This window comes from Lygodium microphyllum, chromosome 6 (genome assembly GCF_053477565.2).
Source record: "Lygodium microphyllum isolate KBCC chromosome 6, Lygodium_microphyllum_v1.1.10, whole genome shotgun sequence".
Lineage (NCBI taxonomy): Eukaryota > Viridiplantae > Streptophyta > Polypodiopsida > Schizaeales > Lygodiaceae > Lygodium > Lygodium microphyllum.
The window spans coordinates 45,440,814-45,461,955 of record NC_141140.1 but is presented as its reverse complement, the minus strand read 5'-3'; the positions used below and the strand labels follow the sequence as shown (position 1 = coordinate 45,461,955).

Sequence of the window (21,142 nt, the reverse complement as noted above, 5' to 3'; positions counted from 1 at the left end):
AGAAAGATATGGCTTTTTTAGCCACTTAACAATATAATATGAAATTTTTAAAATTACAAATGCACTTAACTTAAGTCAAACAATTGAGTCATGTAAAATTTTTTATATTTTAAACTTTTTAAAACCCTGAGTGTCACTCTATTGGCCCCTCGCTGTCCATTTTTTATGAACCTTTCATTTGTAACTAAAGCTACTTGATAAAAATATCAACATATCTTAATATTTTTTTAAACTCTATATAATATAAATAATTTGACCATTAAAAAACATTTATACAACTCACTTTGAAAATTTTTTTATAATGGAGGATTGTTAGACGACAATCTATTGGCCCCTTTACCCGACCCGCCAAAATGACAGTTCGAACGTAAGTAATGCGATAACATCGTCTTATTCTTTTGTGAAGGCGGCGACGATGGCCAAGCCTATTGTCATTCGCTGCGGTGAAGGTAAGCATTTTTGAGCTCGTTTTTCGCTGTCTCCGCGCGCAGAGAGAGAGAGAGAGAGAGAGAGAGAGAGAGAGAGAGAGAGAGAGATGCCCGTTCTGAAGACGTGTCCTCACCGGTATGTGAATATCAGACTGGGAGATCGTGAATGATGACGGACTGATTTACAAGAGGCGCAAGAAGGATAGGGATGCCATCGCCGCGGCTCCTCAATGCTTGCCACAGGCTCCAAACCCACTGACTAACCCGCATTGGCGCCGGCAGAGGAAGAAGGCTGCCTTGCAACAACTGAAATCCAGGTATACTGGGAGCCTTTTCACGTTATTGTGTGTCTAATCCAGGTATACAGGGAGCCCTTTCACGTTATTGTGTGTCTGCTGCGAATGAATTCTTCTCATTTTTCAGCAAGGGCTAACAAACTTCAAACCAGCTCCTTTTCAGTGACCAGTGCCAAATAAATTATCTATTTTTATAATCTGCATATCTTATGTTAAATTAGTTCTTCATTTTGTAATCTCATGCACTCAAAAGAAACACTTCTCATTTCAAGGCTTGAAAATCTTTCAGTGTAATCCTTGGAGCCGCTCTTAATTTTGATTTGTAACTGTTTCTCACTAGTGATGAGCCAGTAAGGTCCTTTTTCAGCGAAAATCAAGGGACAAATTGAAGAGACAGACATAATCACACATGCAGATACACCCACGCAGTTTTTTCGTACTATTTTATATTGCCGATGTGAAACTTTAGAAGAGGTGAAAATCCATATCATTGAATGTATAAGAGTGAGAATGTTCCAAATCCTGTCTCAGGATATGAATTTTGTGAAAAGATGTCTAATAACTCACAAAGAAGAGATGTAGATCTAAGCAAACCATTTTCCAAACAAGTTGAGTTTTTTTTTTTCCTACAAGGTGAAACGCACAAGCAGGCAATAATGGCTTGGCTTGCCACATTGGCCAATCTTCTTTGTAATTGGCTGCTATAAACTCAAGATTGGACTGCTTTTGAGACTCAAATGTTGCTTGAACTCATTCATAGACTAGTGAAAGAAATGGAAGTATGGGTGCATTGGTTGGTGCCTCATTGAATGACTGTTGTACATGTGGATTGCTAGGCTTCTCATCATGAAGTAACAATGGTAGCTAGAAGTGGCTTGTGAATTAAAGAAGTATGCTTGAACTGATGGGGTCTCTTACACATCCATTTTGGTGTGCTACTATGCTATCCCTTCTTGTACTTATTCCATTCCATTAAGTATGACTAACTTGAATTCATATTGGACTCTACATCCCTAATAGTTAATGCTGAAAAGGGCTTGGAGATTGAAACGAACTTGGTATATTTCAATTTAGGCTTGCCTTTTTTAGCCAAGTCTCTCAATTCCTTTATATTTGACTTTAGCAAAGGAGTCGCAAGGGTTTTAGGAGAAGTTATTGGAGAGGCCATGGATAGTGTGGTCAATGATTTCTTATGTTTAAGTTGAGAATCTTTAGCCATTAATTTGTGATGATAGTGCCTATCATGGAGATCAATTTTATAAATAGTAACAGGGGATATGTTAGATATGATCAATGCCCCACCCTCATTAGGTGCTACCAATGATCCATGGTGCTCAAAGTTGTAAGGCCCCCATTATGAGGAGAAGCCAAATGTGAGCCCGGACATTGGTTGAGTCCTGACTTGTATATCAGATGAGGTCAATGTGACCGGATGGCAAAAAGGTGACTGTTGTGGGTCTAATCTTTGGGTTAGACGGAGTGGTTAAGCTGGTAGCAACTCGAGGCACATTGCATTGAGTTGCGTGGTAAGGGAGTTAAAAGGGGCCCTTATTGTGGGGTCCGGGGACCGTGGAAGCGGCCCCCCTGGCGGGGGTCCGGGGGCAGCGCGCCCCGCCCGATGGTAAAGGGAATATTCCCTAGCCGACTAGCGGAGGCTCATATGGTAGGTCGGTCAGTAGGCCGACCTAACGACCTTCGCGGGCTATAAAAGCTAAACCCCTTCGCAGCCATCTCTCACTCATCTTTCACCCAGTCAGAGTTGTTGTTCCAGCTAGCCTTAAGCTCTTCACCTATCTTCTGTCTAGATCGCCATCTAAGCTTCACACAGTGGAAGCGCACGGGTGGACAGAGCCATCTTTGTATCAGTTGTTTGGAGTTAAAGAATTTACTGATTCTCCTCTTATCTGTTGTGTACTCTCTATCTCTTTCTCAGATTCTGTTCGCTGCGCCGTGTAATATTTTACAGGATATAGATTAGTCTTGAAGTAGAGGAGAATTGAGATGTTATCAGCACAATTGACCAAAACTTATTGAATGACCATTAGGCCTTGACATATAGATGCCTTTGTTAAGGAAGATAGGTATATAAATGATGTAAAAGTAGCATAGATTAGTCATTGTTGGATATATGGTTGCGAGAATGCACACACTCAACTTAAAGAAGAGAAAATTGAGAGCATGCAACACAAAGTGTATTGAGAGGTGTTAATGTAGAAGATTTATGAGACTATGCGTACCTTAGAATGAATAGGCTTCTATACAAGGTTGGGAATAAGAAACCTAGTTAGGGACAAAGTGCCTTAGTGGTTTTAAATGTGTTTATATATCACTATCAAAATATGGTAACAAATCCTTCGTGGCAGTGATGTCGAGGAATGATGCTCATGTATAGGGAAGTACCAAGCCTAGTAGACTATGATCAATCCACAAAAGGGAGTAAGCCCAAAGCTTTGCAAAAAGCTTCAACGTTTTTATGAGGCAAAGCCTTGGTGAAAAGATTTGCAAGGTTATCCTATGTTGGCACATAAGCCAACTTGATTTCTTTTGTAGAGAGTCTCTACTTGACATAATGACAATATACCTCAATGTGCTTAGTACGAGCATGGAACATTGGGTTTTGTGCAACTATCAATATGCTCTTATTATCTACTTGACATAATGACAATACACCTCAATGTGCTCAGTACGAGCTTGAAACATTGGGTTTTGTGTAACTATCAATGTGCTCTTATTATTAGTAAAGATAACGATAGTAGATGATTGTCCAATATTCAAATGAGCCAAAAGGCATTTTAGCTAAACAAACTCAATCAGAGTTGTGAAGGATGCCTTGTATGTAGCTTCACAACTAGAAGTGGTGGCAATGTGTTGCTTCTTGCTCAACCTTGCTCAACCATGGTATGCACGAATTGCCAAGCATGAAGCAAAAAACTATATGTGGATACGTAAGTGTTGTAACAACTAGCTTATAGATTTTTTGGTACTTGTATGATATTCACGAACTAGACCATTGTAAACGTTTGAAGAAAAGAACATATGAAAAAATTAATATATTCAACTCTAGGCAAAACTTTAAATATTGAATGCTTTGGGATTGGATGTTTTATACATCATTTGTCCTTACAAAACATCTATGTATTGTTTCTAGAGTTGTTGCATAGAAAATGGGGCAAGATTGGCATGCATGAAGCAAAAATTGCCATAAAAAGCCACGAATGTCCATCAACTAGATATCTTGAAGTTTGTTCAAATTTGTATTGCTTGTGCACTTATGAAGAAAGGTTTTGGATGTGTATTTGTGATACTTAAGTAGTTTAAAGTTGAAACTCGTGATTTTGTCTATATGGCTCAAAATTGCCATGAATGAAGCAAAAATTGCCATTGACAAAATTGGCATCAACTAATCATCTCAAAGTTTGGTCAAATTTGTGCTACTTGTGCACAAAGTTTGGTCAACCTGTGTATTTCTAAAGAAAGGTTTAGGAGATATTTTTGCAATGCTTAAGTAGTTGAAAGTATGAAAAAGCTTAGGGCTATATATTATTCAACCGGGGGTACTTGACTGTACTTATTTCATACTTCCATACTTGTATGTGTTTACAATATGAAAACATATGGGAAAACTATAAACTAGCCCAGTCAAAAACCAAAAAAGCATGTAAATTTGGTGGTAATGATCCTCCTTCTAGATGAAATAGCCCAAGGTAGCTAAGTACTACTCAAATAGCAAAATATATGCTTTACTGTCTACCAATACTTGGTGCTTGGGTTATGTATAAATGTGCTCATTTTTGAGATTGCGAATTGATTGTTGGGCCTTGTATTGTGTATATAAATCAAGCATCCAATAACTTGTTGATAGAGAAAGATAGAAGAGCAATTTTCAGCCTTGTGAAGGCTCAACGTCAAACTTGTCCCAAAACATAAATCATTTGGAAATTGGCACAAAGCAAATACCTCCATCACATTGCTTGAAATGAATGCCCAAAGTATAATGAACTAGGTTCAAATTTGACGTGTCAAAAGGCAAATTCAACTCAGGTCTAAATTAGCAATATGTTGTTGGTAGTATAGTTAGCTCATGAGTGAGTTTGGGCATGTGATTTAGTGGGTTAGACATTGTAATGATATTAGGTATTTTTTATGTGCCATTATTATGGTGATTTTAGCATTTAATTGCTTGTAGACCAATTGATTTGGTCACATTTATGGCATATCTTTGGCCTATTTATTCAGCTCCCTCCTCCACAATCATTTATTCATCCACTTGCCCATTCCAGTGTAGGCCTTGTTGGGCGAGGGAGTCAATGCAAGTGCCCATGCAGCCAATGACTCACTATTGTACGTGATTGTCTTGTGTTTGGTATACGGATTCCACTTCTTGAGCATATGTTTGAGTTTTCCATTTGTAATGTTTTTTTGTTTTCTCTTTTCTTGTGTTGTGCAGTCTGTTACAGTAATCTTCTATGCTTCCATTGTTGCACCTACTTTTGACATAGTATCAGACGTTGGTGTTCGGGATTTGGGTGCTATCTATGCTGTGGACAGTTTGCACTCATAGTTTTGTGGTGCTGATCTGCCTTTTACTGTCTGTTACACCCTAGGTGACCCATCTCTATTGCAAACAACTTGATTTTTTGCCCCTTGCAATTTGCATTTTCAATTAGTTGCTTTCATTTTTTTGATTTTTTGTAATATTTTAGTGTTGACATTTGCATTTAATGCTTGGTTGTTTGTGTTTTGATTTGTAGCAGCTGCATTTTGTGCATTTGATTGCTTGTGTAGGTTGGGTGATAGTGATTTTAGCCTCTATTTGTGTTTGTTAGCTGTTGTCACTCTAATTCTCCCAAATTTTGCAAACGTTTTGTGATCTGCTCCTCTTGACATTGCATGTGAACTTCTAACCATGTAGTTTGTGTTGTGTTTGGTTGTACACACACACACACACTCTCTCTCTCTCTCTCTCTCTCTCTCTCTCCTTTATCTTCTCTTCCTATCCTCTCTATATGGCTCTTCTACTAATGACAAATGTCAGCCTTGGTTACTTGACATGGAGTGCTCTTATCAAAGCATGGTTTGTGTCGAAGCGATTGTGGCATGTGGTTTCTGGAAATATTGATTGTTCTTTGCCTCCCACTTCTCTTTTCGATGATCGGCACTAGGACTACCACGAGGAAAGCAACTGCAAAAAGTATCACCACCTGGTGACACTAATCTCTCTGTCTCTCTTGTAGGTACAATGACAAGAGAGTACCTTTAGATTTTTAGATAGATATATATGTGTAAGTACAAGTGCTAAGGGTGTGTTTATACCCAAGCACATTTAAAGGCACGAGGCCTTTATTCCCAACAACCTCCCACCTAAAGGCAATGTTCTTGAAGAGGAGAAAAGAACCAGCTAATTCTAGGTATGTACAAAGGTGAAATACATATATCTATCCAACTCCCATCATCTGTCGGGGCAATGAGCAAATCTCTCTGCTGGAAGACCCTTTGTGAGAAGGTTTGCAGGATTATCATCTGTATACACTTTGACAAGCTTAATGCTCTTGTTGTCAAGTACATCTCTAATGAAGTGGTACTTCACCTGTATGTGCTTTGTCTTTGCATGAAAGATAGGATTCTGTGCTAGCATGATAGCACTCTGACTATCACAATGGAGAACAGGTAACTCTGAGATGCCAAGCTCTCCCACCAGACGTGAAAGCTATAAAGCCTCCTTGCATGCCTCAGTGGCAGCCACATACTCTGTCTCTGTAGTAGACAATGCAACACACTTTTGTAGCCAGGAGATCCAAGAGACTGCTTCTCTTGTGTGAAAGTAAACACATACCCAGAAGTGGACTTTCTACAGTCTGCATGACCAGCATAGTCTGCATCCCTAAAGTCAACAATAGATGCCTCTGGCTTTCCAAAGTAGATGCACAACTCCTTTGTGCCTTTGAGGTATCTCATAATACCTTTCACTGCATCCCAATGCTTCTTGCTAGGGGTTGCCATGTATTTGCTAACCACTTCCATTGCAAAGGCAATGTCAGGACGTGTAGCAACCATTGTATACATCAAACTGCCAACAGTTGAAGCATATGGTATCTTGGCCATTTTAGCCTTCTCATCATCAAATGTAGGGTTGTCCTTTGCACTAAGTTTCACATATGAAGGCAAAGGAACCCCAATTGTTTTCCCCCCCTCCATATGGAAACGTTGCAAAACTTTGGAGACATACCTTTGCTGAGATAGATAGAGTAAACCTTTCGATCTATCTCTGAGTATTCGCATGCCAAGGATGTGTTTTGCATCACCAAGATCCTTCATGCCAAAGTTGCCATGAAGACTTTGCTTCAATGAATCCAAGGCATGAGTATCCTTGCCAGCAATCAGTATGTAATCAACATACAAAACCAAGATAATTAGGCTGCCATTTGTTGCCTTCTTGGTGTACAAGCAGTGATCCACTTGGCTTTTATGAAAGCCTTGGGACTGCATGAATGTATCAAACTTATGATACCATTCTCTTGGTGCTTGTTTCAGCCCATACAAACTCCTTTTGAGTTTACATATCATTTTTTCTTTCCCTTGTTCAACAAGCCCTTCAGGTTGCTGCATATAGATATCTTCATGCAGATCACCATGTAAAAGCGCAGTTTTTACATCCATTTGTATGAGCTCCATATCCTCAATTGCAACCAAGTCCAAAATGGTTCTCAATGTAGTCATCTTGACTATAGGAGAGAAAATCTCATCAAAGTCAATTCCATGCTCCTGCTTGTACCCCTTTGCAACCAATCTTGCTTTGTACTTTGGGGAGGAACCAGAAGTGAACTTCATCTTGTAAACCCATTTGCATGGAAGTGTTTTTTGCCCCTCAGGCAGCTGCACCAAGTCTCAAGTGCCATTTTTCTCAAGCGATTCCATCTTTGACAACATGGCTTTATACAATTTCTTGCTGTCTTGTCTGTCCATTGCTTCCTTGAAGCAAGAAGGTTCACCACAGTCTGTCAACATGATATAATCAACCACATTATTTGCACCTGGAACAAATCTGTCAGGTTGTCTAGTAGCCCTAGACGATCTCCTAACCCAATGGTCATTGTTTGTGGCTGTTCTTGCAAATTTCCATTTTCAGCATGCTATCTTGGCATTTTAGCCTGCAAATCAGCATTAACAGCTTGCTATCCTGGTTGTTCCTGCACATATAGTGGCTTATTATCATGGGCAATAGTTGGCTGATCATTTCCAACATTATTTTCTGCATTTACAGGTTCATTTACAACAGGTATTTGTTGCTGTATAGCGGGCACATTTTGCTGTCCAAAAGGTATTTCTTCTCGAAATACAACCCTACGGACCTCCTCAGTCTTTTCGAGCTGTTTGTGCATGCGATCCTTTTGGAAGATAACGTCATTGCTGCGTACTACTTTCCTTTTCTCGGGATCCCATAATTTATATCCCATTTTACCCTCGTCACCATATCTTAGGAAAATGCATTTATAGGACTTTGGCTCAAGCTTGTTGCGTTTTTCTTTACGAATGTGCACAAAAGCCTCACAACCAAACACTTTTAGATGAGTATATGAAGGTGGCTTGCCCGACCATGCTTCTTGGAGAACTCCCTCCCCCAAAGACCTGTTTGGTGATCGATTAATTAAGTGAACGGCTGTCATAACAGCCTCTATCCAAAAACCATGGGATAATGCAGCATGAGACAGCATCGTACGGACCTTATCTTGTATGGTCTGATTCATACGCTCTATAACTCCATTTTGGAGCAGATTATGAGGTGCAGTGAGCTCCCTCTTTATCCGTTGCCACAAAATGTTTGAAAGGCCTTGGACACATATTCCCCACCATTATTAGAGCGAAGTCACTTAAGTGTCTTATCTGTTTGATTTTCAGCCAATGCCAAGAAATTTTTAAACTTGTCAAGCACTTCATCCTTGCTACGAATAGGGTAAACCCGTACTTTCCGTGTAGTATCATCGACAAAGGTGACAAAATATTTCTTTCCCCCTAAAGATAATCCTGGCATTTGACATACATTCGAATGTACTAACTCTAGAGGAGAAGATTTCAAAGAAAGAGACTTTTTATGAGACATCTGTGTATGTTTGCCATAAATACAATGATCACAATGCTCAAAATCAGCATAACGAAGACAAGGCAAGTAACCCAAACGAGAAAGCACTTTCATTCTTGTTTGACTTATGTGTCCCAATCAGCCATGCCACAAAGAAACGCTTGGCTGCTCGGTCTCGGCAACAACATGGTCACGCACACTAGATACATGAAGTGGATACAAGGTATCACTCTTGCAATCTCGCAATAACCCTAGATCCCTTACAGATCTTCCATTTTCCATCACCAAAGGTGGTATGAAAACCATCATCATCTAGCTGCCCTGTGCTAATCAAGCTCTTCTTGAGCTGGGGGTACATGCCGTATATGCTGAAGTGTAAAGACAGAGCCATGCTGAAACTCTAATTGCACACTGCCAATACCTGAAATGTCAGATGCATAGTTGTCCCCAAGATGGACAACACCATGTCGACCCCTTGTATAGGCAGAGAACCACTCACGATGAGGGGTGACATGAAAGGAAGCACCTGAATCGAGAATCCCAGTATGCATGTGATCATCCGTATCTGCAAGTAAAGCATGTGCACCAAAGTGTGAAGAGACAAAGAGTACCTCACTCCCACTATCACTGCCATGAGTGACTACATTCACCTCTTTAATTTTTACACTGCTCTTCTTAGGCTGGCTGTCCTTTTTCTCTTCCTTGCTATCATCTGTCTTCTTGCCTTTTCCTTTCTCTTTCTTCCATTTGTAGCAATCACGTTTAAAGCGACCCTTCTTGCCATAATGATGACATTCAACATCTTTACCACGTGATTTACTGCGTCCCTTGCTATCATATTTGCCCTTTTGCTATGATCTGCCCCTAGTATGCAAAGCACTGGAAGACTTACTGGATGCATTGTTTTGCCAATTCATCTCTTCCATAAGTAGAGCTTTCTTTACATCATCATACAAAAGGATCACATTAGAATTGCTCATAGCAGTCCTGAGTGTATCCCAACTCTTTAGTAGAGTGCAAAGCAAGAAAGTAGCCTTAAATTTCTCATCAATCATGAATTTCAAGGCTACCACTTGGTTGAAAATGGAGTTAAACTCACTCAAGTGAGTAGACATTGTTGTACCCTCTTTCATACGCTAATCCATAAGCTTTTTAGCCAATACACTTTGCTTGCAACATTCTTTTGTGCATACAGTTCTTCGAGTCTAGTCCATATAGCATATGCAGAATCCAAACCTTCAATGTTGAACAGCAAGGCATCAGAAATCGATAGCTCTATGGTTGAGCGTGCAAGCTCATTTAACTCATCCCAATCGTCCTGTTCCATGTCCATGGGCTTTGCCCCTTTGGTTTTGATCGGCTTTGCTTGCTTCTTTTGCAACAGGATATTGTAGCATTGCTTTTGCCAAACTGCAAAGTTATGTGCGCCTTCAAGCTTCTTTATGTACATAAGATTATTGCTGTCATTACTGCCAGCCATGATTTTCAGCTCAAATGTGACAAAAAAAACAGCAAATGCAGGCCCAAAACTGTCACTCAAGTGACCAAGGTACAGACAAGTACCAATCAGCAATAAATGACGACACAGAAGCACAAATTTTAGATCTGTAATTAAATTTTCAGAAGCACCAAACCATGTTCCAAGGGCATATGTATCACATTACATGAGAAATCCCAAAATTTCAGCTGTAATTTCTGTTGTACATGTATCCACGGGCATAACATTTGACTCGAACGGTCAAAAGCCCCAAAATTTTGTGCCCAAAGCATCAAACACACATCTGCATTTTCTCTGTCTTGCATAGGACAGGTCAATTTTGCCAAAATAGAGCAATTTCAGCAAAACCCCCAAATTTTACCAAGTGTTGATGTCCAAATTGCGTGGAATTCAACCTACTTGTACATAAAATGACCAAATGCTGCACAGATTTTGCCCAAATTGCAAAAGCCTCAAATTTCACGGGGTCTAATGTGGATAAATTTTGAGAAATTAGGTAAATTTCAGCCCAAGTTGTGCATGTACATGAAAAGCTGCAAATGTCGGGGACAAAATGTCACAAATTCCTGCAAATTTTGAGACAAATTTGCTTGTCTTGCATCAAATTCCCCAAATCTGGGAAAAGCCCTAAATTTTATGGGTCCAATGTTGAGAAATTTCACTCAGATGAGCAAAATTTCAATAATTGTGGCGAAATTCCCAATTCAAATGCGCACAATGTCTGCAATTTTTGACGCAAATGTCTCAATTTTGCATGAACAATACTTAGTCTGGAGAAGCTCCAAATTTTTGAGCCAAGATTGCACGAAAATTGGAAGCTGCGTCTGCACGCGTGAACCCTCGGGGGAAGAGGAATTTCAAAAAAAGTTGTGAAGAAAAAAACAAAGGATGACGAGTTCGTTGACCCGTCAGTTGGCGCCCGTGAGCCCTGTTGGTCCCGCCGTCATGCGCCTGGCTGAAGTCGCCCGCTGGTCACCGTTTGACGCTTGGCTGAAGTTGCCCATTGGTTGGCTGCCGTCTCCAGTCATGCAGGTCGTTGCCTGTATCCAATGATCGTCATGTCGCCTACACTTAGTTGACTATCGCGTGACGGCAATTGTCTCGTCAGCACTGTTCCTTCTTGTTAAGCCTGTTGACCGTCTCTCTTGCACACAAGCTTGCATTTGACTTGTCTCGCCTACCTGCTCGCGACTTGGAATTGTCACCTTGGTAGTTGCCTTCTCACCCAGTTCACGCTCGACGTCTCGAGAAGCGTGCAGAACTTGATGGCCCTAATACCAGTTTGTAGGTACAATGTCGAGAGAGTACCTTTAGGTTTTTAGATATATATATATATGTGTAAGTACAAGTGCTAAGGGTGTGTTCACACCTGAGCACATTTAAAGGCACGAGGCCTTTATTCCCAACATCTCTCTCTCTCTCTCTCTCTCTCTCTCTCTCTCGGGTTGAAGATTCAAAGTGTCAAGACAACCCACAAGCCAATTAGGAGTCCATGTAAAGTTCAAATTTGATGCATTATCAACTCTTGCAAATCACAATCAAATTTCAGTCTATTCTCAATTCCAAGGTAATCATCCATTTATATTGTCTAATTTTAAGGAAAATTGGGATAATTGGGGCAATTCAAGGCAATTTGGAGCTATGGGGGTAATCAAGTTAATTTTGGGACATTTGGATCAATTTGGAGCATTGAGGGGTATTGGGGCAATTAGAGGGATATTCTTTGGGGCAATTTGGGTCATGCAAGGCATATTTAGGGTACTTAAGACAAGTGTTGTTTCCCTTGTTCCCGTTCCTCGACCTTGGACATCCCCCTTGTTCTAGGGGTTCCTGTTCTCAAGTGAGCAGGTATATACACAGCCCACAAACCATACATTGGCAAGTTGTTAAGTGGATCTTCGGATATTTGCAAGGTACTCAGTCATGTGCATTATTATTTTCCAAGGGGGAGACTTGCATCTACATGCTTAATGTGATTCAAATTGGGTTGGTAATGCAGACACTAGGTAGTCTACTATACTATTGGACATTGTTTCTTTTTGGGTCGCTTGTGCATTTTATGGCTAAGTAAGAAATAACCTACAGTGGTTACCTTGTCTTGTTAGATTGAGTACAAGGCACCTTTCACCTCAACAGAAATGGCTGTGTAGATTGTTGGCTGATCTATAGATATCTTTGGAGGGTTTTATATTCTTTCTTTTTGACAGTCAGTGTGCTATTGCAGTGGCACGGAATCTTGTGTTTCATGCTTGCACGAAACACATTGATGTACATTATCATTATGTCAAAGAGAGATGCTATGTAGGAGAGATTGGTTTGATGTATGTCCCTATACAAGAGAATGTTACAAACAATTTTACTAAAGCACTTTCTCATGAGAAGTTTGAGGCTTTTTGAAAGTCCTTGAACTTGCTACCCTTTGGTGATTGATCTTCTTGTACTTCTACCACGGACATTGCAAGGGGATGTTAGAATTTGCTGTTTCTATGGGCAATGCTCAATGTTTAAGTTGGTTTGTAATGTGAACACAATCACATTAATAAGGTGTGCCACCACTTCTAGAGTTAGTTCTAGAGTTAAATTAACTCTATTTGAGTTAGGGATAGATCTAAATTACTTAAGAGCTATTGTACTTTCATTCTACTATTCTAGCACTTGCATCTTTTGGCTGTGGAACTGTTGTCCACTCTTGCTGTTGTCTTGTGTTCACACACACTCTCTCTCTTCCTCCATTTTCAACAAGTAAGAGGTGTGCCTTAGGGATGTTGCACATTAGGGCGGATGGAATAAAAGGAGGGGAAGCACAGAATCATCTGTGAGCTTTCATACTTGGGCAGATGGGAAAAAGGTGCTTGCTTTTGTGGCATGTTGACTCTTGGTTAGAAAATAGAAAATCTTGACCAGCAAGATGGTGTTGCCCAAGACTAGCAAATTTCTTAGGAGCCAATGATAAGGAGACTCCCAAAATTTTTGAGTGTTAGAGCCATGCTGACAGGTGTTGATGCCATTGATAGGCCATTATCTGCTCTTGCCTCTCCATTGGCAGCATGTTGTCTCTCCGATCCTTAAGTGCAAGCAATCTCTTCACCTCCATCACATCTACAATCAGCCACAATCGTCTCTTCAGCCCTTTAGTGCAGGTAATGTCTTTAGCATCACCTTTCCTCTAGTATATTCTCATCATCATCATCTTCTAGCATCTCTTAATCAACGTCTTCCCTCCAATGTGTCTTGTAGTATCAACACAATTGTATCTTCTCTAGGAGAGGCGTTCAACATTGTTTCTAGGCATAGCACCATCTACACGATCCTATCTCATCCCACTCAGTTTAGTCGCAACAGCCATAGTTGTCTACCGTTTCAACATGTATGTTTTTTCTCCCTACCTTTTTTTTTTCCCCCTTGGCTTTATGTCTCTCCTCAAGTACAACCTTCATCATCATCTTGCTTCCAAGGCAAGCCGGTGAAAATCCAGATCAAGCACTTAATTACTATAATTAGTTAAAACTGAAATGCACACTTTAGCATAACAATCTTGGACATTGGACACCTTGTTGGCCCCAAAATTGGCACCCTTTGTATTTTTTTATCTTGTATTGTAATTGGATGGAATACAATTGCAATTTCTTAGTCTCCTTTGTTGATTCAAAAGCCCCTTGTTGTTACGAATGATTAGCAAGCCTTTTGGGCAATTTGCCCCTTGATCTTCATTAAGGACTTGTACAAATTGGACCCTTGATTGGCCAAATGTTGCCCCAAATCATGTGGAATGGGTCGGCATCTGAAATCTCCAGCAATTCCTTGAATCCCAGCTGCTGATTTTAGTCTTTGATGCCTCTAGTTGTTGGCACGGTTTCCAATGTGGTCGATAAATCCTAATTTTTTCTGTAAGCTAGGGTTTACAACAGAAATTCCACTGCTATCCACCAAATCTGGCTGAGGATTCCTTCAAAGGGCTGAGATTTGCTGAGATAATCGGAGAATGGGTTGAAGGTTAGAATATGTTGAGGAGAGAGAAAATCCCGAATTTCCACGTGGGAAACCTCAGAAATTGAGTGCTACCATGTCTTGATCAGCCATAAATGTTGTTGCTTGCCGTTTGGAGCCTCTAGAATGTTGCTACCAGCCTTGATTTGTTGTTGAAAGCCTAATCTATTGTTGCTTGCTTCTTGATGACTCCTCACTGCTATTGCCTGCTGTAAATGGCTCCCTCTTGTTGCAAAATCTGATCAGCAGCCTCCTCTCTCTCTCTCTCGCACACACACACACACACACACACAGAGCTTGTATGGACTAAATGAGTCCCTCTAGCCCCCAAATAGCCTTCTCTCCCATTGCATGGGCATTTTTGCCAAGCGGTAGCCTTCTAATCCCATTTTCCAACAATTTTCAGCCATTTAATTAATACTCAATTAATTAATTTTGAAAATTAATTTCAGCCATTTCGACCTTGCCCAAAATTAGATGTGCCCATCCACAATTTAATTGGCTAGGCCATTTGCAACCCCAAGTGGTCCCAATATTAATTGACCCTTGGACATGCATTAATTAATTAATTAGTGTCTAGTCCCTAGTGTCACCACTAACACATATTGGCTAATTAATTGTCATACGGTCAAACTGATACCAAGTGTCACCTAAAACCCAATTGGCATAACTCGTTACAACTTTTGCCTTTGACACCCGCTGCTTCCTTGGGATCCTTGGCTTGTTACCACTATGAAATAATTGCCATGTGCATCACATGTGCATTGCAACATTGCACATTTGATTATTAAATTAATAAAATGTTTCTAGCAAAAGCTAAGCATGCAAAAATTTCACGTCCCTGTGATAGTACATGTGCTATTTCTTGGAGTAGTAAGAAGCAGCCTACAATTGCCCTTTCTTGTATAGAGGTTAAGTATCAACGACTAGTTGGTTCTACCAATTGTGAGACCATTTGACTTTGGAGGTTGTTGGAGGAGCTTGGTTGTTCAGAGATAGGAGCTACTACACTTCTATGCAAAATTGAGAGTTGCATACCCTTGGAACAGAATCCCGTTTTCCATGCTAGGACAAAGTGCACTAAGATCCAATATCACTACATTGGTGAGATGATCTTGGATAGAACCATTGATGTGGAGTATTGCAAGACAGAGGACAATCTCACAAATTGTTCACCAAGGTACTTCCTCATACCGTTTTTCGTTAACATTCTAGATCCCTTAGCCTTATGCATTGTCTAGGATCTGAGAGGGGGTGTCAGGGATTTGGTCACCTCCAAGACACGCATAGGCATGTACAGGGTAGTCTTAGGCAGATTTACCATGTACAAGAGCAGGTCGGGCATCGACTTTGCAGTCACCAGCAGTTTGGGCAGGTTTTTGGGTGGGCACCAGTTGGCCATAGTATGCAGCAGTCAGCCAATTTTTACTGGCTGACCTGGTCATTATTTTATTGTTTTTCTTGCCTATTTAGCATAGAAACAAGGAATGGCCGTTTCGGCTTGTAGGAATGGCCTAACGCGTTCCAAACCCTCTGAGGAGGTGAAACGGCCAGGGAATGTTCCTTGCCGTTCCTAAGGCCGTTCTTGTTCCCTGTTGTTCCCCTTGCTGCTCCTTGTTTGGAACGGCCGTTCTAGGCGTGTTGATCAAAAATTGGCATCTAGTTTTTTCTTTTTGCTTTGTGTCACTCCTTCTACCACATGTTCACCTATCTCCATTGCCTAATGTGCACACACTAATCTCTCTCTCTGGGTAATCAAGTCAATTTTGGGACATTTGGGTCAATTTGGAGCATTGAGGGGTGTTGGGGCAATTAGAGGGATATTCTTTGGGGGAATTTGGGTCATGCAGGGCATATTTAGCGCACTTAAGACATGTGTCGTTCCCCCTGTTCCCGTTCCCCAACCTTGGATGTTCCCCCTGTTTTAGGGGGTCTCGTTCCCTTTCCCTTTCCCTTTCCCTGTTCCAGATAACTATGCTATTTAGGGTAGGCCTGCCCCCACTGATATTTATCATCTTTGGTGCGTGTAGGTTGAGAGATTTCTTCGGCTGGTTATACTCACACAGCCCTTGTATTTTTCTGTGTTCAGTATTCAGCATTCATTCTTTGCAGTCTTCAGCATTCTACTCTGTGTGTGTGTGTGTGTGTGTGTGTGTGTGTGCGCTCACTTCTTTCTTTCAGTCCAGTCATATGCTTCCACTTTTGCTGCACTCTGATACTTGTCACTTATTTTGTCTTCAAAATATTATGTTTTCTATACTTGTCTCTCAGCTGCAGAATTACAGGACACACATACATCTACAGAAGAAAAGCTTTGAAATCAAGTTGAGATGGTGTCACCTGCTGTTGCTACCAAAACTGCAGCAGTGTTTTCACTTGGACTGCGTTGAATGCTGCACTGGCAAACACAATTAGCTAAAAACTTTCATTATGAGAACTGCATAGGATTGCAAGGCTTCCACAGCTACAATCATCTAGCTTTGTAGTGCTTGAATGGCACAGGCAGGGTTTGTGCTCTGTTAGTAGTTAAGATGATATTAAAGCAGAGAAGAGACCTTGATGAGTGAAGCAAGAAGAAAAATCAACGTGATAATACAGGCAAAATGATATTAGGCTAAGCCCCCAGACTGCGAACTGAAAATGATGGTTGGAAAGTACAAAGTGGAATGCTGCCTTTAAATAGGCTCAGGAACAACCTAAATCTGGTCTGACCAGTTTGGGCCCAACCAACAAAAATGGCCCAACCCAAGATACCCTTCTTAAATCACCCTTGATATGAAGCTGGACATGCAGGAACTCCACAAATCTAGCTTAGAAATGATGGATCAAATTATGCCTGAAAGAGTGTCTTTCCTATCAATGGAAAGATATTCACGTAAAAGTATTACTCAGTGTTGACATCCAATGTTACTTGTCTAAAGCCAGCATGTGGGATTCATGTGAAGTGTTGTCTTAAGATTTTGGAAGATTCTTAAGCTCTCCGCACTGAAAAGCATGTCGATTGTGGATATGAACATACAGATTGCCATGGAGTAAAGCTCTTTTGATAGAAGATTGAGGAGAGTAGACACTCTTTGCAAACTGATAGATGTGGGCATACATTGGGCATTCTTGAATCATCCATCTACCCTTAGTTTCAGTACATTCCAGGCTGAAGCTCATATCCCTAATCGGCATAGCAGCTCTTGATTTGTCAGCATGATCAATGTTAAATAATGATTTATCCAGCAAAGAGAACTTCCCTTCCAGCAAGAGCATGCTGATTGTAAAACTGCCTCCATTCATATGCACAACATTTTAGTTTTCTGCATGTGTCCAACCTTGGTTGCTGTCAAGCTCTTCAATATGAAAAACATTTTTATTACATGCATTTGAATCAAACATTTGGATTGCTCTGATGATGAATACCCGTTTAGCACAAAAGCACACGTGCACATGTGGGCACACAGGCACACACACACACCACCATTTGCAACCACCATATTTTTATGTGGGGCAATATATGTGCATAGCTTGAACTTGTTTTCTTGTATAATTATACATTTGTTTGCATACGACTTGTAAGTTCCTTATAGAAAGTACAACTACTGGTGCATTTTTTCTCACAATCATTACCGGTGGTCAGAAAAAAGTAAGTAAAATGAAATGCTGAGTTCACCAAAAACCTTGAAGTGTTTGAAGAGCATATTTAATAATTTCAGGTCAATTCTGCTCTCAGGAACGATGAGCTTTTCGCTTTTTCATTGGGTGGTTTTGGACGTTGACCAGGTATATAGCAGAGATTGAAGAATGGGAGGCAATTATTCAGAAACTGGAAAAACCTCTTGAGCAGCCGCTTCATTCTACGGAGTCATTAACTCCACAAAAGCTAGCATTTCAAATGCCTGAAGATAGAATTGCAGTTTTGGTAGAGAGCCTGTTATGTCAGGTAACTTATTAGGGAATGATGCATTCTTAGCCTAAGTCCACATTTCTTATTGGAGGAAAGAGAATTTATGGAGGAAAGAGTTGTTTTTAGAGAGATTGATTTAAGGCATTTCTCCTTGAAGCAGGTAGAAGAGCTGGAGAGATTCATGGATGAGCTTAAGATCCTGTGTTGCGATGTAGAGCACATGTGCAAACCCCCAGAAGAGAATGGCGAGTTTTACCATCAAATAGGGAGCCCAAGGCTGTTGGTAGAGGCACTGGAGACAACAATCTGATGGAATTCCAAAAGCAAAAAACCTACTCTTACTATCTTTGTTTCTTTATACTCCATTAAATCGTCTATAGCTTTACAACAATCTGTACATCCTAAATATTTAGGAATTTGTTTAGCTTTTGTAATTCTATCTAAATGAAGACCGAAGGGCCTTGGCTGGCTAACAGGGCAATCTCAAATTCTGGAGCTAATCACAGCAATGGCTTCTCAGATTTGGAACACATTTGATTTCCCGACTGAAATTCTTTGTTGAGGCTTGATCAGTGGGAGTCCTTATAGACTGCTTTTGTCTAAGAAGGTACAGGGCTTGGATGCAAGATCAGACAAAGTCTCTTGCTCATTTGTTTGGAGATGCTGGTAGTTAACAGAGACTTCGGAAATGTGCTTCACAGCTGCTTCTGGGAGCTGTTGGTATCAAGATCTCGTCTAAGAAGATGGCCATTTCTTCCTTATCGAGGGTTTTGGTTAGAGGTCGATCGATTATCATCTCCCTCATTAAGGCTGTTGTAAGTGGCCTTTAATTTGACCCTTTAGTCGATGGTATATTGCTACTATTCTGCACGTTACATATAAAGGGGAGGTGGCCGACCGCTGCACTATTGTTTACACCATGCCGCCCACACACATTTGTTTTCGCAAAACCTTTGTTCATTATGGCATTAATGTAAAAGAGAGGTTAGGTTTCTTAGCAAAGTCTGCCAGAAGCAGTGGTAAAACAGACGGAGAAGAGAAGTGTATCATTGAGCTAAACTACATGATAGGTCATAGCACAAACGTATCTACCAAAGGGGTGTCATCTATTAACAGTATCAAAATGCTTTCCCAATCACAGAGATGCTTGATTCCATAGGTAAGATAATAATGCACCCAAATGTTAAAAGTAAAAAATTCATCTTTTTGCGCATGCAGGAGGCACCATCTATTTGGTTTTGGTCCAATAATTATTGAATGAACCATGATGTATATGAAACCTAGTACATTTGGCATTAAGAGTTTTCATAGGTTGACTACACGATGTATGTTGAATGGATCATGATATATGTGAAACCTAGTACATTTGGCATTAAGAGTTTCCATAGGTCTACTACATGCAAGGAGGCAATCATATGATTCGAGTTTTGCAATTTTGCTCTAATTATGAGTAGAGTTACCATCTTAATGTGGAGAGTTGTTAAAATCTCTGCACCAAGGAGATTGTTCAACAAATGGCCACATTTTGTATGGTGCATTGGTGCTTACAAAACATGTATTGCTTTAAAGGCATAAATCTCTTCATACATGTATTGGATGACCAATCATTAGCCTTGTGGAACATTAATTTATGTTGATTGTGTTCTTGCAAGAAATGTACATATGAATGTATTTTATTGACATATTTCTAGCGTAGCCTCTAATTATTTTTGACATAGGCCTTGTATGTTGTAGACAAAGTACTTTTGGATGCATTTTATTTATACTATTCCAAGGTAATCTCCACTTGTTTTCTATCATAGAGAAATTGTGTTGTAAAACCTTTTATTGGTGCAAACATGGGAGCTTTGTATAATTGAAGGCACAACTACATCAAATGACTATCATATCCTTGTATGTTGTAGACAAAGCACTTTTTAATGCATTTTATTTATACTATTCCAAAGTAATCTCCACTTGTTTTCTATCATAGAGAACTTGTGTTTGTAAAACCTTTTATTTGTGTAAACATGGTAACTTTGTATAATAAAAGGCGCAGCTACATCAAACTACTATCATATCCTTGTATGTTGTAGGCAAAGTACTTGTGAATGCATTTTATTTATACTATTCCAAAGTAATCTCCACTTGTTCTCTATCATAGAGAAATTGTGTTTGTAAAACCTTCTATTGGTGCAAACATGGTAACTTTGTATAACATAAGACACAACTACATCAAACTACTATCATATCTTCAAGCTTATATTATTCCTTAGAATTGCTAGGTTGCCCTAAATCATCAATTTCAAAATCATAGAAAATTTTTGGCACATTAGCCTATATTCATGTCGGTGGCTTTATCTTTTTATTTTAATAAGGTGTGTTCTTTGGATGCATCAAATGATTTATGTTTAGATGCATAGTGAATGAGGATATAGTGCATATTGATGTGGGTGAAAGCATGGTTTGGTGGTATAAAAATTGCACCCAATTTTAGTTTGCCTCTAGTATTTTTTGAAAAAACTTGGAGGGGTCTTGGAGTTTAAAATGCATAGTGAATGAGGATATAGTGTATATTGATGTGGGTGAAAGCATGGTTTGGCGGAATAAAAATTGCACCCAATTTTAGTTTGCCTCTTTGGTACTTTTTGAAAAACTTGGAGGGATCTTGGAATTAAAAAAAAAACACTTTAGTCATATTGAAACATTTTAAACATGAAGTAAATTATTTGAAAAAGGGCAAGAGTCATTTGGACTACACTAATGTGTAGTGGTGATGTGCATGTGAGCTTTTAACAAAAAAGCTATATGGGGGGACTTGCATGTGAGCTTTTGGTTGATGTTTTAGTTGACGGTCTCTTGCCTTCCTCTTCTTCTTGCTCAAGACTCAACAAGGTTTAGGGTGAATGGAGTTCTACTCTCTAACTTGCCTAAGTACAAATGTCTTTCGTGAGCCTTCAAGTGTGAGGCTTCCAAGGTTTTGCT

General features: G+C 40.0%; 1 protein-coding gene across 1 annotated transcript; it reads left to right on the top strand.

The window, feature by feature from the left end:
- The first annotated feature begins 323 nt into the window (after positions 1 to 323).
- LOC148034515 (cryptic loci regulator) lies at positions 324 to 19,350 on the top strand. The gene is made up of 4 exons (XM_087679452.1): positions 324 to 449; positions 580 to 745; positions 18,055 to 18,214; positions 18,339 to 19,350. Exons 1-4 carry the CDS (start codon positions 416 to 418, stop codon positions 18,486 to 18,488), a joined length of 510 nt encoding a protein of 169 aa, XP_087535578.1. The 5' UTR covers positions 324 to 415; the 3' UTR covers positions 18,489 to 19,350.
- The last annotated feature ends 1,792 nt before the right edge of the window (positions 19,351 to 21,142 follow it).